Source organism: Suncus etruscus, chromosome 3 (genome assembly GCF_024139225.1).
Source record: "Suncus etruscus isolate mSunEtr1 chromosome 3, mSunEtr1.pri.cur, whole genome shotgun sequence".
Taxonomy (NCBI): domain Eukaryota; kingdom Metazoa; phylum Chordata; class Mammalia; order Eulipotyphla; family Soricidae; genus Suncus; species Suncus etruscus.
In genome coordinates, this window is record NC_064850.1 from 112513127 (window position 1) to 112538817 (window position 25691).

At 36.3% G+C, this 25691-nt stretch overlaps 1 protein-coding gene across 1 annotated transcript in view; it reads left to right on the forward strand.

Annotated features, from left to right (window-relative positions):
* The window catches only part of IQCM (IQ motif containing M), a 410973-nt gene that overhangs the window by 32168 nt on the left and 353114 nt on the right, over positions 1-25691 (forward strand). The window contains exon 5 of the mRNA XM_049770870.1: positions 24708-24790. Within this exon, the coding sequence (XP_049626827.1) occupies positions 24708-24790 (83 nt within the window). The remainder of the gene's footprint in view (positions 1-24707; positions 24791-25691) is intronic.

Here is a 25691-nt window from a genome sequence, read left to right on the forward strand (position 1 = left end):
GCTATGTGCTCAGAAATCGCTCCTGGCTTTGGGGGGCCAAATTCAAATATAAAGACATTTTTTGATATTTTAAATACATTAGAGATACATATGTATCATATTATTTACATAACTTTGATAAAGTATGGTGAAAATTGAAGAAACTTATCCAACAAAAGATTTATAAAATTTACATTCTGTATAAAATCTCTGTATTTCGGCCCTAAGACCTCTAATCATTCGCTTTACCGGATAAAACTGTGTGGGTGGTCGTGGGAGAGTGCCAGCTATCCTGAGGAATGAAAGACATTTTTAACAGTATCTCAGAGACAAGAGAGATGAGGGCTGGTAGGTGCAGCTCATGACATGAAGCTCATCATATAGGCAGGGGTCTTCAAACTATGGCCCGCGGGCCACATATTGTATTTATTCCCATTTTGTTTCTTCACTTCTAAATAAGATATATGCAGTGTGCATAGAAATTTGTTCATAATTTTTGTTTTTACTATAATCTGGCCCTCCAACAGTCTGAAGGACAGTGAACTGGCCCCCTGTTTAAAAAGTTTGAGGGCCCCTGAATAGAGTGATGAGAGCAGTTGGAGAGATGACTACACTGAAAACTATCATAACAATGTGAATGAATGAGGGAAGTAGAAAGCCTGTCTCGAGTACAGGTGTGGGGTGGGGTGGGGAGGAGGCAGATCTGGGAAATTGGTGGTGGGACTCTTGCACTGGTGAAGGGGGGTGTTCTTTACATGACTGTAATCATACAACTATAATCATATTTGTAATAACGGTGTTTAAATAAAGATAATTATAAAAAATCTCTGTATTTACTATTTCTACTTGCATCTCATTTGTTCTTTGGGGGCTTTATTTCTTTTTTATCCTTTTTATTATTTTCTGTAGTTTTAATTCTTGAGCCTTACCTAGCTTGCTCAGGCATTATTCTGCCTCTGTGGTTAGGGAGTCACACCAGATGATACTTGGGAAGATTATGTAGTTCTGGGGATTGAACTGTGGTCAGCCATGTGTAAGATAAGCATTTTACCCTGTACAATCTCTAACTAGCACATTTTCTTATTATGTATATATATATGTATATAGTATTAACAGTGATAGGGTGAGATGTATGTGTGTGTATGTATTTAAAATTTCTTAGACTTAGATTCTTAAAGGACTTAATATTGTTCCAACTTTGCATGTGATAGTTTAGATTTTGAATTATTTATTTATTGCTATTTTCCCTCATCTGTTTTAGGAGATAGTTTTCTATAAACTTTTTTCTAGATACAATTTTTTATAATTACTTTATTTAAGTACTGTGGCTGCAAAATTGTTTATTATTGAGTTTCTATAAACTCATTGTTTCTGAAAGATATTTGTCAAAATTGCCATTCTCATCTAATATTCTATACATTTTAATTTACTCATTAGGGTATAAAAAACTAAATCCTTGCACTCACATAACTTACAGTCTTGGAAGTATAGTACCTAATATTAAACTAGCTACTACAATAAATAACACCCATGACTATTATTTCCTAATCCTATCTGAGTTTGTTTCTATTCATCTGTCTTATTGATATTTCTGGATAAGTGCCCCTTGAATAAGAAAGGGGCAGGAATTAGAATCAGGGAGATCAGGCAGAGACTATTCTACAAATCTAGGAATTATTAATAGTAATCTAATAATCATTAATAAGCATTTAATAAATATTAGAAAAATAGTGGTTTGGATTAGTGAGCTAATAGCAAAGGCTGTGTGAAGTGAGCACATTCTGAATATATTTGAAAGTATTACTATGGAATTTGCTGATGAATGATATGGTCTGCCTGAAAGTAAAAAATCAAGTATGATTTTTTGGTCTCAGTAAATGGAGGAATAGAGTTGCCCTTTGTTGGATAAGACCTGGGAAATTATTGGTGGAAGATTTGGTATTAAGGTTTGTTCTATAAAATTTAAGGCTTTTTGATGAAATCCAAATGAAATGTAAAATATTCAAGGAGACAGACTTGACTGAAAAAAACATATTTACAAATCATCAACACAGAGCTGGTATTGAAAGCCACAAGGTGGGGTTAAAATGGCAAAGTAAATTTTTGTAAAGGAAAAGGAATTTAAGGTCTGAGTCTTGGCATATTTAAGTTTTTTGAGGTTAGGGAGTTGGGGGGGAGGTAAGAGAAAGAAGGTGAGAGAAAATCTAGGACAGTGTTAGGTTCTGCGGTGGGGGGGATGGACAAAGGTCAAAAGTATTTCAAGGAGAAAAAGATTGTTATGTAAGTGATTTAAGAGGATGAGGGATGCCAGACAATGGATATAATGGCATGTGTGATGTTCCCAGTGGTATTGAGACAAGGAATGCCTGGTTATTGCTATACAAGATTAACCATCAGAGATGGAGATGAGACAAAGATTTGTGTGAAATGATTTTGGAATCACCAACTAAAGAATTAAAGGGGAGGGACGAGGATAGGATGAAGGCCAAGAGCTGGACTGTGAAGTCTCTCATATAAGCCTCATCCACCACACAGGGAACTCAGATGGTGAAAAACTTTCAGGATTGGCCAGATTCAAGAATAGGCATCTAAGACAAGCTAAGCTCTAGTTAACTGATCATTGAAAGTGGGCTGCTCTGAGAAGGGTTTTTCTTTCTTGTTTTATTTTCACTATTTGGGCTGTATATGTTAGTTCTTTGGCCCATTTATTTTTGTTTAAATTTTTATTTTTTTAAATTAAAGTTTTTTACAGTTGTTTATGATTGGGTTTCAGTCACACAATGTGTCAACACCCATCCCTTCACCAATGGATATTTCCCACCACCAGTGTCCCCAGTTTCCTTCCTTCTATCCTACTTGCATTTATAGCAAACATTTTCTTCTCTCTCTCTTCATTTTTTCCTTTAGGCACTTTGTTTTGCAATATTGTCACTGAAGGGTATTATGCTGAGGAAAATAACTCAAAGAAAGAGGGATAGACAGAATTATTATACTCATTTGTCAGATATAAGAAAGCAAGATAGTATGGTAATAATACCCAAAGATATAAGAGCCAATTTCTGGCTCTGTGCTCAGGAGTGACCCTCGGTGCTGCTTGGGGGACTGTATATATGGTGCCAGTAACTTAACTGGGGTTAGCTTCTGGTCCGGCAAGTACCTTTTCCCTGTAGTATCTATCTCTGGCCCAAGGACCTAGCTTTGGACAAAGCAGACAGTCTGAGGGAGTTTGGGCACTGAGGGCTTCATTCTGCATGTTTTTAGCATTGGAGACTCAACTCAGTGATTTTGAGGATTGTATGGTGCATCTCAAGTTCCTAGGAAGTGGGGAGTCTAGAGAGAGGGGTTTCAGAAGAGGATGGGAGGGCAAGTTGGACAAGAACATGACTTCTCTTATTTCTCTATTTCTCATTTTATTTTTCATGCTCCCAGGAGAGGGTCTGGCAGTGGCTTTATTTTTATTTTTCTTGCTTGGCTTCTGGAGTATATTTTCAATATAAAAATTTATGTCATTCTTAAAACTCATGTTCAAATGCTGTTTTCTCTCCATTTTCTTTATATACATGTTGGGAATCTTATCTATCTTTATATCTTTTAATGTTTATTCATTTTTTTAAAAATCACTCTTCCTTTTTTTTGGCTCTTGAGAAGTTCCTCAGAGGTATCATCTAATTATTGTTTCTCTCATTCTGTATCCAGCCTAGATTTTATTCTGTATATTTAGTGTAAATTTCTTTTTAAAAAATGATATACTTTCATTTCAGTGCTTATATCTTTTTCGAAAGTATTATGACTTCCTCCTCTGTCTCTTGGTGGAGTCTTAACCTCCTTATTTTAAATTCTTTTTCATATCCTTTTATTGTTTTCATTTCCTTTGGAGTGAATTACAAGTCCAATTGATGTTATTGGCTGTCTTTCCTACTGTTTGTTTTGGACATGTGTTTTATAATTTTAAAATTATAATGATTTTCATCCTTCCGCGGGGTAGGACATTTTATTGTATTTTTTATATTCTATCTGTTTCTCTACCCACACGTTTGTAATTCATAATGTTGTAGATGCCACTGGGAGTCCAAATCCAAACAAGATTGTAGTTGGTTTGGGGATCTTCTTGCCCTTTACTGGTGAGGACATTCCAGATTGTGTCTGAGCCCATAACTGGAGCAGCAGTGCTCTCTGCCTCTTTATGGATGGTGCTTGGTTGGAAGTGATTTCTGTCTGCTCTTACCTCATTGTTTTTCCTGCGTTCTGGACCTCTCCATTGCCTTACCTGGGGCTGTGCTGTGCCTTACCTGAGTGGGCCATCGAGCCCAAGTTCTGCCAGCCTCTGGGATCCAGGGAAACTCTTCCTGCTGCTATCCTACCCACACTCTGTTTTGCTTTTCTGTTTCTGGTCCTTAACGTGACCAGAAATATAGTTTACCTAATTCCACCTGCCTTGCTCCTCACGGAAATCTTTCAAGCAGACATTTATGAGAAGGAAAGAAAAGGTGCTTTGATATTTGTTGTTCTTTGTGCTGTTCCTCCCAGGAATTATTCTTTCCTTGAAAGATATGAACACTGAATGAGGTCCCAGGTACAATAATGAGGTGACAATTGTTTTAGCACTTTCTGGAATGCTTCATGTTTCTTTTTTTTTTTTTTTTCACTTTGGCTAGGTAATTATTTAAGCCACCCATCTTTGAGACAATATCCATCAAGTATTTGAAAGCAAATGTCTTCACATATAAGCTAAGAAATGTGTTCAACATTTAGAATTGATGAGCCTGGACCACTTTTGTGTTTTCAAAGAGTACTACTTGGGTGTGAAGAGCTTGTATTTTATTGATTTTTAATTTTTTTTTTCTAAAATAATATCTTTATTTAAACACCATGATTATAAACATGTTTGTAGTTGGGTTTCAGTCATAAAAAGGATACCCCCCATTCACCAGTGCAACATTCCCAACACCATGCTCCCCATCTCTCTCAAAATTGAGTTATAAAAAAACCTCAAAACAAATAAAACAAAGTAGGGAGTAACATAACTATTTATCTGTCACTGATACTTCATCTTTATTTCTTAAACACTTTTGTATAATTTATGTATATGTGTAGGCTTGAGTATAAAAGCTTCTCATACTCCCCCTTGCATTTCTTGGCCCCAGAATTCTCACTTTCCCTAATAATTATGTCTTGAGGCATTTTCCTTTTTTTGGTTTCTGGGTCACACCTGGTGGCACTCAGGGACTCTGTGTTCAGAAGTATTCCCTGGCAGGCTGGGACCATATGGGATGCTGGGATTTGAACCCGGGTCCTTCCTGCATTGGCCATGTGCAAGGCAAACGCCTTACCGCTGTGCCATCGCTCTGGTCCCCAATTTTCCTTTTATGATATGCTTTTTCTTTCTGTGTTTTTCCTTCTCTCAGAGTCTACTGCTTTTATTTTCCTAAAACTCATTCTCTCTCTTGTCTTCCCACATAACCTTTGTTTTAAATGAATTTCAAAGCATGGACCTTCTCCACCATGGAAAGAAACCCAGAGAGAGAGAGAGAGAGAGACACCTGTTGAAATAAGTTCAGTTCAGGGTAGGGCCCAGCCACTATAAAAAGTGTTTGCAGCTATCTTGCCAGCTGTAAGAATTTAAATTATACTCATTTTACAGATACAAACTTTAATGTCTAATTTATTTGTGGTGACTCCCAGAACTAAGGATCTTCACACTATATTTTTATTTTATTTTTTGAGGGGGTGGATTTGGGTCAGGATCTATATGGTGCCTGAGATCAAGATGGAATAGACTGGACTATGCAAGTGCCTTTTAAATATATTTTCTTTTATTCTGGCCACATCAGTGATGCTCAGGACTTACACCTGGCTCTGAACTCAGGAACTTTCCTGGCAAAGCTAACATGATCATATGGGACGATGGGATATTAGGGATTGAACTCTGGTTGGCAATGTGCAAGACAGATGCCCTACCCACTTTGCTGTCTCTCCAGACTCCAAACCAATGTTTTTGTTTGTTTTGTTTTGGGGACACAATCAGTGGTACTCTAAATTTAGGGATCACTTCTGGCAGACTTGGGGAATCATGAGGATTGAACTCACGTAAGCAGCAATATCTAAGTCAAGCTCCTTACTCACTCTACTATCTCTCTACTCCTGCAAGGCTAGAAACTTAAGCCCTGTACATCTTTCTAATTCAGAAACTCCATTCTTAAAATAGAGAAAGTGCTAGGCAAATTTGGAAAAACTGGTTACCTGTACCTAAGGTCAGGTAGTGAAGCCTGAGTCTGAACTCATGCCCCCCTGGAACCTAAGAATTTGCTCTTTGCCATAATACTCTAGCAGGGGTCCTCAAACTTTTTAAACAGGGGGCCAGTTCACTGTCCCTCAGCCCATTGGAGGGTCTGACTATAGTAAAAACAAAACTTATGAACGAATTCTTATGCACACTGCATATATCTTATTTTGCAATGAAGAAACAAAACAGATACAAATACAATATGTGGCCCGTGGGCCATAGTTTGAGGACCACTGCGTCTATAGTCTTTGTTAGGACTCAGTAGAAGAAAAAGGCTGATATGGAGAGGGGGAAGGTATTAGGTGACTTTGAAAGAATTCAAGGAGGTGGTAATTGTCCTATGAGGAATTTTATCAGGGAAAAATGCTTTGTCAGTAGTCAAAAGGGCTGAGTCATGGTTCAATTCATTTGCAAACCTGATATGATGTGGAACAAATTTCTTATGTGTCTAGGTTGGTGTGGTCTAAACTGAAAAATGAGGAACTGCCAGAAGACAACTCAAAAGATTCTAAGTTTCAAAGGTATTACTTGAGACAGTCCCTTAAAGATGATCTCTCCAAGATAGTTTCATAGCCCATAGTTACTAGATAATCTTATGATTGTGGAGAAAGAAGACAATGGAAAAGAGATGCTTGGATTTCACTATTTCATGATTTGCTGAAATTTCTGGATCTAGCTCTTAGACATCATTAGTATTTCTGAGCACAGCAAAGTTTCATTGCAACAGTTTTATTATTTGAACCTTTGATTTATTTTATTTAATCTGTGGTAATTAATTTTATGGTGTTTTCCTGTTGTCTTTAACTGTTTATATTAATGTCTCAAACATCTTGGTGGGAATGGCTTTATAAATCAAGTTTTCACTCTTTATTGTTATTTATAAAATGGTAATAGCTTCTATTTAAAGCCTGTGTGATTAATAGCTGAGAGAATGCACTTTTGTAATAGCACTGTTTTAACAAGAAAAACAAAGTCACAATACAACATAATTCTCACTGAAGACATTAATTGCATGAATTGATATGGGAATATTCATTAGTAATTTTGAAAACCTTTCTGATTGAATAGAATGCTGAGACCATCATCAATATTATCATTATTATCACTAATTTTTATTTCTGGACATGTGCTCTGTTTCTAACCAAAAACTTTCCAAAATAAAAAATAATAATACATAACTGTAATATTATAAATGTTTTATACCAAAAAAGTTTCACTTATCCTACTATTACCTCTCTTAATTATATTAAGGTTGAATTTAGACTGGAAAAAAAATATTTTTTTTGGTCATACCCAGTGGTGCTCAGGAATTACTCCTGGTGGTGCTCAAGGGGTTCTGGGAATCTAACCTGGGTTGACCTTTAAAGCCTGAGCTTTACCTGGTGTAGTATCTCTCCAGTCCCACAGACTAGAAGAAAAATGTGTGTGTGTGTGTGTGTGTGTGAGAGAGAGAGAGGGGGGGGGAAGAGGAAGAGGAGGAGGGAAAAGAAGAGGGGGAGTGTGGGATACTAGTGAGAGAGAGAAAGAGAGAGAAGAGGGAGAGAGGGAAGAAGAGTGTGTGTGTGTGAGAGAGAGATCAGAAAAGAGAGAGAGGGGGGAGGGAGGAAGTGTGTGTGTGTGTGTGTGTGTGTGTATGTGTGTGTGTGTGTAGTGAGAGAGGGGGGAGAGAAAGAGAGATCAGAAAAGAGAAAGGAGAGGGGGAGGGCGGGAGAACCACCCATTTTGGGCCAAAGTAATTAGCTTTTATTCTCATTTGTATAATACTGATCCTCCTATTAAGATAACGAGGTGGATAAAATTAAATGACTGAAGCCTATTAGCTACAGCACAGACAATCATGACAAATAACAGAAATTTAAGCAGTTGTGAAATTTCAGGATAAATGTTAGCAATTGTGTGAAAACTAAGCAGATTGTAATACTTAGGACTTTTTTTTGTGGGAGTTCACATCAACTGCTTTTTATGGGATCTTTATTTCTTGGCTCACCACATGCTCAGTCTTATGGAAGGCATAAAGGAAATGAAACACATACACACATACACACACACACACACACACACACACACACACACACACACAAAACCTAGCTCCATCCCCAGAGGACTTGCAATCTAGTATAGATATTCTTTTCTTTTAGCCAAGCCGCATTTCATTAATTTTTTTCACGGAAGAGTTAACGAGGAGAAATGAAATTATCTGTAAGGATAAGGGGTAATATTTTCCATTTTAATAGGCTACTTTGAAAAGGTAATAATTAAAAATAAAATTAAAAATTAAAATTTACTGTTAAGTAAATGAAACCAGTGCACAGCATACAATCAGAACAGTGCCCAGTCCCAAAGTATACATCTTATTGAATATTCACACAGCCCAGGTGCCTGCATAATTGCCATTTGATAAATAGTTAGTGACCAGCTGGTAAGCTAAAGTCTTCTCTTGTGCTCCTTCTATAAATGACACTTCATTTTTCTCCAAAGATCACCATTCCTTGATTCCTATTGTTATAAATAAGTTTGCCTATTTTTGAACTTTATGGAGATGAAAGCAATCAATATGTCCTCTTTAGCTTCTTGTGCGTGTGTGCATGTGTGCGTGCATGTGTGTGTGTGTGTGTGTGTGTGTGTGTGTGTTAGATTTTTCTGAATTGCACTGTCAATGCTATTTAGAACTCACTGCATGGAGCACTTTGATACATGAATATTGAAGGCATTGCAAATTACTTATCTCTTCTACCCTAAAGAGACATTTGTCCAGTTTATACTTGTTACAAGAGAGCACTACTATAATCATTCATATATATATATATCTATGATATGTGTATCTTATCTATGATATAATATATATACATATGTATCATTTATTTTACTTATTTCTGTCTGGGTGGTAGTACTGGGTTAGAACTAAGGACAGATTTTATTTCTAAAGATGCTACCTAGTAGAATCCAAAGATTATGGTGCATGCTCCAACAGGCCACAGATGAATATTTTAGTAACTCTAGACTTCCATTCTTGGCATTTTGTTAAAGCCTTTGCTTTGGGTATGTGGTGCTTGTGGCTTTGCTTTATAATACCTTGATGACCAATGAAGTTAAGCATTCTTTCACATGTGAATTTCCTAAGGGCAAATCTCCTTCAAAGAGTGCTTATTCTAATCCTTTTTCTATTTTCATGTTATTTTCTTCCTTTTTATTTTTGGTTTGGGGTCATGCCTGACTGTGCTCAGGACTTATGCCTTTCTCAGAGTTCAGGAATCAATACTGCCAGTGCTGGGGGGCGGGGAACTATAAAGAATTTAGGGATGGAATCTGGGTTGGCTGCTTGCAAGTACGTTCTTTATCCACAGTGCTATCTTCATGACCTCATCTGTTTATTGGTAAAGTCATTTCTATTCTCTGTGCTGTATTCAGCCTTATAATCTTGGAAGCTTATAGGAACTAAAAATTTAGTATTTTAATTTCCCATTTTCTTTGATCTCTTTATTGAGTTATAGCTTTTCTCTTTTCACTCTGAATTATTATTCTACAAAACCATTATGGAATCAAAATCTTCCCCCAGTAACTCAATGTTTCAATTCCTGTTGATAATCTTGATTCCCAGTAGCCTTCAATGTATATGAACTTGGATTACCAGATTCTACATCAAACATCTTTTCCCCAAATCCCCAAGATACAGCACAAATGAACTCCTCAAATTTTATTGAAGATAATTTAGAGGGATCACATTTTTTCATATTGAATGAGGCGAAAAAGAATGAGCTCCTTTTTTTGCTTAAAAAATAGTACTAGTATTTGTGAGAATCTTAAAAAAATAATGGCAGTTCTCGGCTTAACACTTGTTTTAATTATGCAGGAACTGAAATTAAATGAGCAGCTTTCTTTAGTGTTTCAAATATCTAACTTTTCATTATGTGGGGTCTCTTAATTATTGTCAGTGTCCATCAATCTTACAAGAAAATAAAACATAGACCTTCATTGAGGTAACTGTTGAATCCAGAAGCTGCTGATGAGATCTCTGCTTTTCTGAACTGTTTTCTGAAGTGTTGGGGTTAAGGTGTGTGAGATGCTGTGAAGTGCCACTCTGAGGCACTCTTGTATCTGTTTACTAGATTTTTATCTGATGCCCCCTATGACTTCTCAAAGTGTTATTTTTTTCAAGGTAGATTGGAAGGTGTCTTTTAGACATATATAAACTCATATCTAGCTTTAGTCCACTTCTATACCAGGAGGTAGAATTTGCTGTGGTAAAGTGACTGGGCTGCATATTTTGGCAAAGGCAGAATGAGGAAGTTAAAACTGACTGAAACTTGGCACAGAGCTTCAGGACTTTGACGTGCGTGTCAGCTCATCTCCCAGGAATAGCTTGTTCTTTCCCAAGCCCTCTTCTAGGTCAGCTTTTCATCCTTCATATACCTTGTCTTCATTTGAACTCAGTGCTTTCAGGCCTATGACCCATATTTCATAGAGCTCAGGGATTTCGGAATGACATCTGCATTTATTTGTGATTTATTAACTAAATGGATAAATATTTTTTCCTTTTCTTTCTCAAAATATAAGGCTCTTGCTCAATTCATACAGTAAGTAGGTACTAATTTATTAACAAGTTGATTGGGACAGGCTCAGCATCTCCTGACTATCAATCTGTGAACATATGTGGCGAGGGGCCCCATTTGACTAATTTTATGTCAGGACCAATATTTTAACTTGCCTTAGTTCATCTGTTGACCTAAATAGATGAGGTTCATGTTCTGTGTCCAGGAATAATATTGGCAATTTGAGAATTAATCATTTTTGAAGGCCCAAGATTTATTTTAAAACTATGATTATTTCTATGCATTCCATGGTTAAGAGCCACCTTCTCCTCTTCCTGTCTCAGAAGCATCCCTCTTCACCTAGGGTTTGTGGGCTCATTGCTGTGCCAGCATCTCTGAGGATACTTAGCTAGATTTCTGCACTAAAGGAACAGGAAATGTCTTGTTTGCAAGCCAATGTTAATACTAATTAACATACCTGGGATTGAAATAAGGTGAAGAAGCCAACCACCCCAAAGAATCTATTCTATGCCACTGGAGATTAAACTAAAAAGAAAATGACAGAGCACAAAACCTTTATTATATGCAAATGGAAAGAACATAGCAGTTTAGTCAAAATCAGAAGATGAATTCTGAATGTTCTTTGCTATAGAAAGCCCAGTATTTTAACTTGGCCCAGTTAGTAGACCTAAACAAATGAGGTCCATGTTCTTTGTCCAGAAATAATATTAATTATAGGGAATTATTAATTTTTGGAGCGCCCATATTTGTTATTTAAAAACTGTAACTTCCATGGCTTCTCCACCCCACCAAAGATGTTGAAGAAAAGGGTGGTAGCATTTGTAGCCAAGAACATGTGGCCACAGGGGAATGACTTTCATAGGACAATACTGGTTTACACACTTTAGCTAAATATCTCCTGAATCATTTAACAGGCCTTAAATGCTTCCCATGGCTTGTTCTAGTCAGTTAATTTGACAATTATGTTTTGAATTTTAGAGCAAGAATCTCCAAGGGCTCTATGTAAAACATTTCATATTGCACTTTACTAATTGTAAAGACATAGCATTATGTTTTGGTCCAGTTGACTCTCTGTAGCAGCAGCATTTGATGTCAAATGGAGGAAGAAATTCTCAGCAAAATCAGTCCACTAGCTACCCCTGTAGTGAGCACCTCCAGAATACTCTGAGCTGGACATCAGGATGATTATAGCACAAGGCAGGAGCTCACTCTCCAGCTGAATATGTGACTGTTTGGGAGAACTATAAAGATTTTACTGCATAAATACTACAGACTAGGTTTCATCTTCTATCAATCACACTGATTTTAACACGTTTTTTAAAAAATTTATTGAGACCATTGTGAATTACAAGTCTTTAACAGTTGTATTTCAGGCATATAAAGAATACAATGAATTAGCTCCATTCCCACCACCAGTGTTGACCTCCCTTCACCATAGTTCCCAGCATGCATCCCATACCTCCACCCTTAGCCCCTGGACTACTAGCATAACACATTCATTTTGAGTTTAGCTTGTTCTAGTTTGATGTCTCTTGATTCTATCGTCATTGACTTTAGCTTGGGTATTTGGATCTGACTATATTTTTTTCTCCACTCAATGGTACTGAGACCACTTGGCCCCTGGATCCATCTACTTTGTCTTTTCTCAATTTGTAGAAAGACATATAAATATGAGACAGAACAAAATGATTCAAGTTCTAAGGTTCTATGAAAAAGGTGGAAATCCCTATCTAGAAGATATAAATTATCCACTACTGGTGGGAATGACATCTAGTTCAACCTTTATGGAAAGCTATATGGAGATTCCTCCAAAAACTGGAAATTGAGCTCCCATACGATCCAGCTATACCACTCCTAGGAATATACCCTAGGAACACAAAAATACAATACAAAAATCCCTTCCTTATACCTATATTCATTGCAGCACTATTTACCATAGCAAGACTCTGGAAATAACCAAGATGCCCTTCAACAGATGAATGGCTAAAGAAACTGTGGTACATATACACAATGGAATATTATGCAGCTGTCAGGAGAGATGAAGTCATAAAATTTTCCTATACATTGATGTACATGAAATCTATAATGCTGAGTAAAATAAGTCAGAGAGAGAGAGAGAGAAAGATGCAGAATGGTCTCACTCATCTATGGGTTTTAAGAAAAATTCAAGACATTCTTGCAATAATAATTTTTAGACACAAAAGAGAGGAGAGCTGGAAGTTACAGCTCACCTCATGAAGCTCACCACAAGAGTGATGAGTTTAGTTAGAGAAATAAATACATTGTGAACTATCCTAACAATGAGAATGTATGAGTTAAATAGAAAGCCTGTCTAGAGTACAGGTGGGGGTTGGGTGGGGAGGAGGGAGATTTGGGTCATTGGTGATGGGAATGTTGCCCTGGTGATGAGTGGTGTTCTTTACATGACTGAAACTCAAACATAATCATGCATGTAATCAAAGTGTTTAAATAAAATATATATAAAATTATATTCTAAAAGAAGAAGATATAAATAAAATTAAAAGAAGAAACAAATGGGGAGTCAGATGTGCAAGTTTTTTTTTTTGCATAGGAACAGTAAACGTTGGGGGGGGGGAATTAGAAAGAAAATTTCCTTTGCCTTAGAGATACACAGTATCCCACCCATGAAGCATATCATCATAAAACTGACTACAGGCTTCTGGTATGTTGGTTGTCCAACCCCAACGTCTTTCTTTATAGTCCTAGGAAAAGTTCTGCTCAGTCGTGGTTGTCAAAGTCGGTCTTCTGTAATTAGAATTCTTGGTGTTTGCACAGATCCTAAGACAGAGGGTCTGCTGATTTCGTCTCATCATTTGGTGGTGGAGTAGGGCAACTTGGCCTTAGATCAAATTGTTGCTGTTTCCTCACTTGTTATGGTGTCATATAAATCTACCCTGGAAGAAGTTGGTGCCAAAGTGGTATAAGTTTTTCCTGAGAGGATTTTGATTCCTGGTGCTGGCACAGGAAACTCTGCCAGTTCTAAGTTTGGGATCTGGAGTTCGGCGTTGGATGGTTGATGTCTGATCACATAAAATCTAAGTCAAGTCCCCATGACAAATGTTCAGGGTATTGTACTGATTTTTGAACTCTCCAACAGTCAACTTGTGGGTTTCAAGCATATGGACAACATAGCAATTGTGAGGGGTTTCAAGAGAAATATAGACAACCTGACTTGTGATGGGAGAGGCTAGATCATTAGAGATGGGTTGATCTAGAAGGAGGTAGAATTTGAAAACATGCTTTATGTGGAAGTAGAATAGTAATAAACATAGATGATTATTTTGAGTAGATGAGCATGAACCTAAGTTCAAAGGCAGGATTTTTTTGTGTATCTGCTGGGAATTAAATGTATATTTGTTGATAGTAATAGGAAATCAGATGGACTGCATAGAAAATTTGGGTAAAGATATGAATTTGAATCTTATCTGTGACACTAAGTGACATGAAGTACCTGCTGATTAAGTTATTTCACTTTTTGAGCTTCAATTTCTACATCTGCTAAAAGTTGTTAGAAACTTGTTGTAGATTCCTTGGAACCAGTAATATTGTAAAGGCATCAGGCACTCATGAGGTCACTGAGTTTGCATCAGTGATCATAGCCACTCCTGTTAACTCTTCTTTGGAGGGGAAGGCACTGAAGGTTCAGAGATAAGGAATAGAGTATTGAAAGTATTCATCATTTACCCCATTATTCATGAATGAAAGAATAGCTAAAATAAATATTCATCATCTCTGAGTTCTTTAATATTACTGTGTTTAGGGACTTGGAGGCCAGGCTTCAAAAATGAAGATCATCCTAACTGCTTATTGTGGATGCAGTAGAGGTTATATCTGAAAAATCAGAAAGTGAGTATCCACACTTACCTAACAACTCAATGCATAGTCTATGAACTGCCAATTGCTCTAAGAAATCTCTATGAATAAATAACCCTTGAGTTATTAATTTCAGTTTCACACCCTTTATAAACTTAAATTAATATTATTTCATTTATTTAAATATAACCTATGATAGCAGTTTTTAATTTACTGTGCTCTCCAGGGTAGTTTCCAATAATTGCATAGGTTATACAGTGCTTGAAATATTTTTAAAATTTAATTTTAATTTCAAATAAAATGGTGATAATTCAGTTGTTAGAAAAATTTTAAGTATGTTTAGAATAAGGTGTTTATATTCTCTTTTAATGAACATTTTGTAGAATTTGATTATAATAACAATTTTTAATAAAAATGTAGCATTTGAATTGGGATGTATATAAGTGCAAAATGTTGAAATAATATATAATAGATTTTTTAAAATTAAATAACATCAATTATTTTGTTATGGTTTCATATTTTTTCATTTTTTATCACTATTATTATGGGGAGCTACATATGGTGGTACTCAGAACTTATTCCTGAACTCTATTCTTAGAGATCATTTTTATCAATGTTTAGGGGACCATTTCTAGTGCCAGGAATTGAACTGGGGTTGGTTTCAGACAATGCAAACACCATTCTCCCTATACTATCTCTGCAGCCTTCATTTTATTTATTTTTAAAATTTGACTACCAGAGTTGCATACGTGGTCTACAATATATTTTCCTTATATTTGGTCTAGACTTGGCAAAACTGAAAATTTAGGATTGGATAGCAAAGTTGAGAAAGATGCATTCCTGCTTATAGAGTTGGAATTTCTTTTTTTTTTTTTTTTTTGGTTTTTGGGCCACACCCGGTAACGCTCAGGGGTTACTCCTGGCTATGCGCTCAGAAGTCGCTCCTGGCTTGGGGGACCATATGGGACACCAGGGGATCGAACCGCGGTCTGTCCAAGGCTAGCGCAGGCAAGGCAGGCACCTTACCTCTTGCGCCACCGCCCGGCCCCTAGAGTTGGAATTTCTAAGATCCCTTCTTCTATTACCTCTCTTGATTCATGCCCCCAGCACAGGGCTGAGTGGAAAACTAGCTTTCCAGTTGGATAATGCAGAATGTTTTTTAAGATAGAAAGGGCAGAAAGGGAGGAAGATCTAGGAAGTGGAGGAGGAATGTTTTTCATTTTTTTTTTTGCCTTTGTGCCATCCCTATTATTATGATAATGAAATCTGATATTTTGAATTTATGAACTTGGAATCTAACTTGGATCCCTCCTAGCAATATAATACTCATTTGAAAAATATTAGCATAGTTTTTTTATGGAGGGGAAATTGTCAAGTCTATTGCTGAAAAGCTGATATACTATGCTAAAGAAGACAAAGGAATAAAAACAGAAGTGAAGATAAGAGAAACTGCAACAGAAGGATTGCAAATTGAAACTGAAGAGTTTAGTTTAAGTGTAGACTATTCTGTGGAAAATATTGTTGAGCATAGGTTTTAGATGATAGCCATATACTACTCAACATTTGAGTTTTTATTTTTTATTTTTGAAAATATTCATAAATGATTTTGTTCACTTATATGCAATAGAATTGGATGAATATGATCTTATTTGAGGTTTCTGTTCAGAGTTCTATTTAGTTTTGAGCTTTCACAGCTCTATCATAGAATGAATGAAATGATCTTAGTGTCAGTTTTCCTCTTTAGCTTTTCCTTTCTAAGTATTTCCTCTGTCCTAACCTTTCTCTGTCTTCAGCACCTACTACTTTTTGAAGGAAATTTTTATGCACATGCATGAATATCCAGATCTTTATGTTTTACTTGTTTGGCTATGCTTGTTATTCTCTCCTCCCCACAAAAAACTGAGGAAGAGCTCAAGTAGGTAAACCAGAAAAGGTATGTTTGTCCCCAGGCATTAGAAATTGATGAAGCACAATTCCCAACCTTTGCCATGCTCTGGCTTTATGTCCTCTGCTATTTCTCTGGGGAATATTTTTATTTTTAATTTTATTTTGAACCATAAATGTAAAGCATTCTATCTTCCATAAATGTGCTGGCAGTAGGGAGTGTTGGTGATTTCAGCTGCTCCTGATCACAGCATGAACTCTTTTATCCAATACCATGATATTCATTTACAAATATTTCTGGAAGGTGGAAGATAGTGTCTCATTTATCTCAGCACGTTTAACACCAAATCAACATCTTGGAATTAATAGATTCTTAATAAACTATGCTGAGTCTGAGTTAAGAATTCTTTAATACCCTTGGAATCAAATACACTGATAGTTATTTACCCTGTAGAAACAAAGTTGACCTTAGCTATATGCTCACACAGCTATGCTCAGCTTATTTTCTTAAAAGAAATTGTGATGTCTCTGAAGTATTCTACTTGTTTAAAGAGAGTTTAGAAACTCTGTGATACCTTGCATTTATTTTTGCTATGGTTACCAAAAACACATTCCCTCATCTCCTGGTCTTTTTGGATATGCAAAAGATTTGCTCAGTGATTGTAATTGAGATGCCAATATGTCATATGTCTTTTTGTGTCTATAGTTATGTCTTTTACTTTAGTAATTAGATAAAAGAATCTTTTAAAGTACTAAGGAAGATCTGCATGGGACTGGAGCGGTAGCACAGAGGTAGGGTGCTCACCTTGCATGAGAATGACCTGGATTTGATCCCCACATCTCATATGGTCACCTGACAACAGAGCCAAGACTAAGTCCTAAGCACCACCAGATGTGGCCCAAAATACAAACAAACAAAAAGAATGAAGAGAGAAAGAAATTTGTAGTTGTATAAACTGTCAATCATAATAGCATTAAGTAGATGATATAGGAAGACTATTTTTAATTATAAAAATAAATGCAAGAAAATATTTTAGACTATTTTAAATTATTTGGCAGAAGCAGCACATTTTATTTCCCTATGGCAATGTTAAAAATTTTACTCATGTTTTAGATGTGTTCAATAAAACTACTTAAACCTTTTTATATGAACTATACTAAAATACTTATTGTTTCCAATATTTTATCACTTTTGAAGGATTTAGTAACTTGAAGGCTCCAAAGTATGAAAAGTCTATTGTTTTCAAACCAATTATTAAATCATCTATGGATAAAATTTACTCTGATAAACCCAGATTCATTACAACTAGTTTTAAAAATTGAAATTTATCTGCATTTTATTGAAGAAGTAAGGTTTTGATGATAAAATTAACTATATAAACACAGTTGGGGGGAATACTTAGCCTTATAATAGTAATTTAATAATAACAGCAATAATAATTGCTCACATTTATTGAGAGCTTTTTATGTGCCAGGCACTGTGTGAAGACTTTGAAACTAAGTCCTAGTTAATGCTCACAGCTCTTTGCAAGATAGATTGTTATTATCTTCATTTTGCAAATGAGAATAAGAAGGCTGAAGACAATAAAATAAGGTTCATGCATAAATTGGAGTTTGAGATCAAAATAGTGTGACTCAGAAATGAGAGGTCTTAAAAATCGTGCTGTAGACTCTGGATATCTTGCAAATAAACAAAAACTTAATTATAGGTTTTTTTTTTAATAGGAAGAAGCCAACCTTGACACTTTCTTCTTACTAGCTGAAGTTATAATGTGCACTTGCATGTCTAAAAGCTGCATGCTTATGTATTTATCGCGTTGTGAAGAAATAAACTCTTAGATTATTAAGTGAATAGATCCTTAATGTCAAAGTTGTTTAATTTATTTCGATTTTAGACTAATTTTTGAATAGCCTTGGAAATTATATCAATAAAGAAAAGAGTCAAGTTGTACCTCTTTTTTTAAAGCATTGTAATGTATAGTATTTTGTGCTACTTGAGAATTTAACTCTGGTTCAAAGGCTAATTTTTTAAACTAAGGAAGAGACTCAATAACTGATTTTAGTGTTTAAATGACAGTGAGAAGTGCCCACTCAGCTAGTGGGCTGACAGGCCTCCATGGAGCCATATCTCCATCTTGGTGAAATTGTGCTCCTCAGGGCTGACACTCTCTCTCTCTCTCTCTCTCTCTCTCTCTCTCTCTCTCTCTCTCTCTCTCTCTCTCTCTCTCTCTCTCTCTCTCATCTTTTCTAAACAACCCAATTCTTATTATGTTCACCAAACTCATGATTCACTTGTATGGGTTCCTGTGATAGCACCTTGATGAGTCAAGGACCGAATTGTCAGCCTTCTGAAAGGCCATTTGGGTTGTCATAATCTTGCCAGCTCCTCCATGTTTACAGGATCACATGTCTTTGGGCATAGGGACACTCCTACACACTGAACAGAAATTAGAAAGCAATTGTTTCTTTTGGAATTTGGCTTCTCGTCCCCATCCTGCCTTTATTTTTTACCTTTCTCTCATTCTCCTCATCCTTTGGCAATGGATACTTTTGAATAATGGAGAGAAAAAAAAGGAGAATAGTGCTATAAACACATTAAATGATAATCAAAGTGTAGGAGTGATTACTTGAAATAAAAGGGTCCATTTAACCTCTATAACAAAACACATAGCTCATAATTAGTCTTACTTATTTCTTGTTTCTCTGGAGTCAGGAAAGCCAGATTTTGTAGCACTGGCAGATCTAGTATCTGGTGGAGACCCACTTCTTCACTGACTCACTTCTTCTCTACTCACTATAGGCTCATAGAATAGGGGGTATACTTGGTCCTCTTGGGTTTATATTGCTAGAGCACTAGCCTCAGTTATGAGAATATCATTCTAATAACATAATAACCTGCCAAATGTCATTTTGGGACAGGGTTCCAATGTAGACAGTTTTTGGAGGTATGTGAAATTGACATTAAAAGGAGAAAAATTGGACCACAATGAGATAGTTAGTAGTCTTTATAAAACAAATTTTAGTTAAAATGTGATGAAACAGGCTTTTCCTATTCCACTTTAGAACAGGCAATGCAATGATTTTCGAGAGTGAAATTTACATGAACCATTTTGTGATTTCCTGAGACTTTATACTATTATCTCTATCGCTTCTTCAGAGACGTATGCACAAAGTCTTGACAATTGTCTTATTAGAAAGTAGAAAGAAAACCACCCCAAAATCATAATCCTTAGAAATATTGGAAGAGGGGGCAGAGAGATAGCATGGAGGTAAGGTGTTTGCCTTGCATGCAGAAGGTTTGTGGTTTCTATCTTGGCATCCTATATAGTCCCCCTGCCTGCCAGGAGCGATTCCTGAGCATAGAGCCAGGAGGAACCCCTGAGCGCTGCTGGGTGTGACCCAAAAACCAAAAAAAGAAAAATAGAAATACTGGAAGAGAGCCAGAGTGATAGCATAGCGGTAGGCGTTTGCCTTGCATGTGGCTGACCCAGGACAGACCTGGGTTCAATCCCTGGCATCTCATATGGTCCCCCAAGCCAGGAATAATTTCTGAGTATACAGCCAGGAGTAACCCCTGAGTAAACACTGGCCACTGGGTACAGTCCAAAAACCAATATATATATATATGTGGAGAGAGAGAATGACAAATTTGGAAGATGGTGATATTTGTATTTGATAATGACTAATAGCATTCTCCATAGGTAGTAGTGGCAGGAAGAAACTATTGAGGTACATATTTCTTAGAACTGTAAATATACAATTCAAATATCCAATAATGGAATATGTTTGGTAGATACTACTCCTATTGATCTGCTAATTTATATATATGTATATATAATTTTTATTTTGACCATATTGGCTTACATATCTTTCACAGTAGTATTTTAGGTACATATTAACATTGAATCAGGGGAATTCCCATCACCAAATTTGCCCTCCCTCTAACCCCGTTCCCATCCTGCCTCCCCTAGCTCCCACCCTCACCCCCCGGGCTGCTAGAATAAGAGGTTCCTCTGTGTCTAGCTTACTACTTACTACTGGTTGGTTCTGGTGCCCTCCCTTATGTCCCCCTCTGTTTGAGAGGCAGAACTACATAGCTCAAGTTATGCAGTTTTGTTTGAAGAAAGAAAAAGCAATAAAGTGGGGTAAAAATCAAATAAGCTGAAAATGGGTGTAGTCCTTCTAGAGCCTCTCAACCTTTGAGAGAGGACAGGAAAAACGAAATTGAAATACCACAACAATACAAAAAGAAATATCGAATAAAATATCAAGTGAACACTACAGCACTAAAGGCAAGCACCACTTAATAGTCTCAGTCTTGAAATAAAACCATGCCAGAGCGCAAAAAGAAAGAGAAAGATAACATAAAATAAGATTGGGGGCATCAACTTCAATATCAACACCAAAACAAAGAAGTCAAGAAAGATAAAAATAAAAATAAAAAATAGATTAATAGATTAAAAAAAACTGTTTTGTGCTCTCCCTGTTTGTTTCTTTTTTTCCCTGCATAGGCTTAGTAAACATTGGAGGCATTAGAGAGGGAATTCCCTTGGCCTAGGAGATACAGAATCTCTTCAGTCTTGAAGTAAGTGTCATAGAGTTGGCTGATCTGCTACTTTTTTTTTTTTTTTTTGGGTTTTTGGGCCACACCTGGCTGATGCTCAGGAGTTAATCCTGGCTGTCTGCTCAGAAATAGCTCCTGGCAGGCACAGGGGGCCATATGGGACACCGGGATTCGAACCAACCACCTTTGGTCCTGGATCGGCTGCTTGCAAGGCAAACGCCACTGTGCTATCTCTCCGGGCCCTGATCTGCTACTTTTAAGTAGCTTCCAACCTAGTTGTTCTCCATTGTCTCCTCCAGTTGTTATTCCTCAGGTTGTCAATACCAAGTCACTTCTGCCTGGATCTCATGAATCCACATACTAAAAGACATTGGGAGATGAGTTTTTGTGAAGGAAAAAGATGAGAGTATTCCCAAATTTTATTATGAAAATTTAGAGTCTTATAAATATTTATCATTATCCTTGGTATATGAAAGTGTGATTACTAGGTCATAGAATAGCTGTACATTTAGTTTTATTAAAAATAGGCATATATTGGGGCCAGAAAGATAGCACAGCGGTAGGGCATTTGCCTTGCATGTGGCTGACCTGGGAGGAACCTGGTTAGATTCTCAGCATCCCATATGGTCCCCCAGCCTGCCAGAGGTGATTTATGAGTGCAGATCCAGGAGTAACTCCTGAGTGTCGATGGGTCTGGCCCAAAAATCAATCAATCAATCAATCAATCAATCAAGAAAGTTTTTAAATAAAAGGCATATCCTTGCAACCTATGTTCATTGCAGCACTAAATATTTATAGCTAGGATATAAAAGAGACACAAATGTTCAAAAACAGATGAATTAATAAAGAATCTGTATATATATGCAAAATAAAAAATAATATGTATCTGTAAAGAAAGTGAAATCTTGATGTTTGTTGAAAGTTGGAACTGGAGGAATTGTACTAAGTAAAATAAGTCTGAGGTAAAAGAATGAATATCAGAGGATTTTCTTATATATAGTATAGAGAGAAACAAAACAAGGGAATAGGCAGTATAGGATGATTACAAACCCTTACCTCTTGATGTAAATACTTAAAATACTAGGCAATGATGGGAGGAGAAGGAGGAAGATATAGACTCAAGTGGCATAAGGACCATTAGAGGTAGAGCATTTAGGGCATTTTCGTGGTGGTAAGATGTAGTAACCATACATTAAAAACCATGAAATTTAAAACTACTCTCACCATGCTGGCTAAACTACAATACAAAGTTTTCTTGTATTTTATATTTCTACCAATGACAGATAGGGTTTTAGTAACTTCACAACTCTCCAAGGTTGACTGTTCTCCCTCTTTTTCACCTGAGTTCTCCTTATGGGTATGTGGTGGTATTTGTTGTTTCTGAATGTTTGCTTCCACCTAAAATTCTGGTGGAATCTTAGCAATCAAAGAGATGGTTCTAGGAGATGATACATTGTGGAGTTGATCAGATTATAAGGATTACTTGAGATCTCACAGAATTTTCTAGATTCTTCCACCAATGAATCTTCCAGTGAGGATTCATACAACTAGAATATGGATCCCGCATGGGGTTCCTCATCTGACCAGATTGTCACCTTAATCTTATACGTCTGAACTCCAGATGATGAAAATCATCTTTAGTTCATAAGCTTCCCAATTGGTGCTATTTCATTATAGCGGCTTGAATGAATGAATGAAACATGGTTTTTGTTTACATGAAAAAATCAGAGTTTCTAACAGCTTACAATTAGACTAGGGAAAAAAAGAACAAAGTCTTAACCAAAGTCTTAGCACTAAGAATAATGAAGGAGGTAGTTATAGAAATGGAATTTACGTGATCAAGAATAAAACATTAATTCAAATAGGAAATACAATTAAGTTTGACTAAGGATGAGTTAAAAGAGGATGTGAAGAATCACATATAAATGTCAGAATTAGCTAGTAATAAAAGAATGATGGAATCTAAACTAAACTAAATGAGAAAGATGTGTATGCTCTGAGTCTATACATAGCCCTGTGCAGAATGTGCTCAGATGCTGGGAAGAAAATAGTTTGAAATACATACTTTATATGGGACTTTGTCTGATCCCAGGCATCACTTGCCACCTCCCGCTGAGCACCTCAAGGTGTAACCTTGGTGGGTCTCCAAGTCTTTCTAGGTTGACTCTGGTGGTCTTAGTTCTGTAGTCCCATGGTAACATTGGAAGTCTAGTGACAGATCAACAGTTCCACTTGGCTGAATATAGGAGAGTCATCCCTGGCCCTTCCTTTAAAATAGTATAATTAAGTATTTAGAAAAATATGAATGCATTGTCATTATAATGTTAACGATTCATATCTGTATATTATTATATTATTTCAATGCTATTTATATTTAATAAATTTATTGAGAATTTTTATTTTTGTTTCCTGTTTTGGGGCCACACCCGGTGACTCCTGGCTCTGCACTCAGAAATTATTCCTGCTAGGCTCTGGGGACCACAGGGATACTGAGGATCTAACCAAGTCCGTCCTGGGTTGACCACATGCAAGGCAAACAACCTACCGCTGTGCTATTGCTCCAACCCGAGAAGTTGTATTTTGAAGCTGTACCATTTACAACTTTAAAAGTATATGTATATTGGTTTTTGGGTCACACCCAGAAGCACTCAGAGGTTACTCCTGGCTCTGTGCTCAGAAATCGCCCCGGCAGGCACGGAGGACCATATTTGATGCCAGGATTCAAACCACCATCCTTATGCATGCAAGGCAAATGCCCTACTTCCATGCTATCTCTCTGGCCCCTAAAATAAGTATTATTTTTATTTTTTAACTTATTTTTCATATATTTATTTAAGCACTATGATTAAAAAAAGTTCATAGTTGTGTTTCAGTTATAAAAATGACACCACCCTCACCAGTGCAACCTTACTGCCACCGATGCTTCCCATCCCATGCCTGTCTTCGAGACTGGTATTCTATTTCTTACAGTCGCTACGGTTATCATGATGATTGTTAGTGTAGTTATTTCTCTAACTGTGCTCATCAATTTTTGTAGTAAGCTTCATATTATGGGCTGGTCCTTTCAAACCTTATCTCTATTGTCTCTGGGTATTATTACCATACTATCTCTTATCTCTTATCTCACCCACAGATGAGAAAGACTATTCTTTGTCTATCTCTATTCTTTTTTTTTAAATAAATATTTTTGGAAAAACTGAAAACATGCATTATTCATCAGATTTCAAAAAAATAGAAATGTTAGTAATACTCATTGTATTCAGATGATGTGTATAGTAACTTTTGAGAGAACTTTTAGAATGAAAGATTTTAGTATTGCTTTTTATTTCGTTTCTATGGACTTGAAATTGTTGAGAGTAACTTACTACTTTATCCCTTGACCACTAGATACATTTTTACAAGTATACTGTTTCATAAAGTGAGCATGTTGATAATATCTATTATTGTGTTTACTTTTTGTCAGTTTCCATTAGAATGTAAATTATGTTGTGAAGTTCAATTTTTTCATTGAAGTTCACAATATTCAGAACTTCAAATTTTAATTTTACCATTTGTTTTTAATAAGAAGGTACACTACACTAAGAAAATAAAATGTTACTTTGTTTTATTTTAGGTCCTGTCTTAGAAGTCACCATGCAAAATTTTTCTCAAGAAGCAAAAGATGTCATTGCTCAACATCACCAGATAATAAATGAGGTTAATAGTTTGCATTTTGGAACATCACATATTTTTCAGAAAATTTAAGAACAAGTTATATACCACAATACTTATTCATAATGACTATCTGAACCCTAAAAGATTCTGAGTAAAAGGGAAAATGACATCCTCAACTAGATATAAAAACTGATTATTTTTAAACGATACCTGTTAGTGCACAGAGTTTAGTTCTAACTCTGTGTTCAGGGGTCACTCTTAGACAGGCATGAGGGACCATATGTGGTGCTGGGGATTGAATTTAGAGTGGTGTGTGTGAGGCAAGCACCCTACCCACTATTATATCTCTGGCCCTAAACTTTGATGTAACTATATTTTAAAAAATAAGACTTTTTTCAGTGCTACAGATTATTTATTATACTGAAGGGTCAGGTGCACAGTTAATTCAGCTTTTCATGTTTTGATGAATATTTATGTTACGTTTCTCAAAATCTCTTTATAGCTATTAAACAATAGTAATAGTAAGTATAATAGTAATAGTAAAATAGCAAAAAAAATTTTTTTCCTTTTCTATGCCCCCAGCCAAGCTTACCTGCTTTTTCCTTCCACATCACCTCTCAGCTGCCTCCCTTCTGGACAGCTGTTTAGAGCCAGTGACCTTCCTTTTGGAATGATCCATCACCAGCATAAGTCTTTAGGCTGGGATTAGTCTTTCATTAGTCTTTCATTCTGAGTGTCATATATATTTGGGAGGTGAGAGGGAATGAAAGAGAAAAGGATGGCAAAGAGATGTGAGAATCAGCACAAGGTAGAAATTTGGAGAAGAGTATGTGCCGAGATGTGGCATTTTGGAGACTAGAACCTGTTTGACCTCCTGGATCATTCATTAGGGGAGAAATAGGTACAGAGGAGCGTAGGGAGTTTGTTGTGCATCACAATTTTC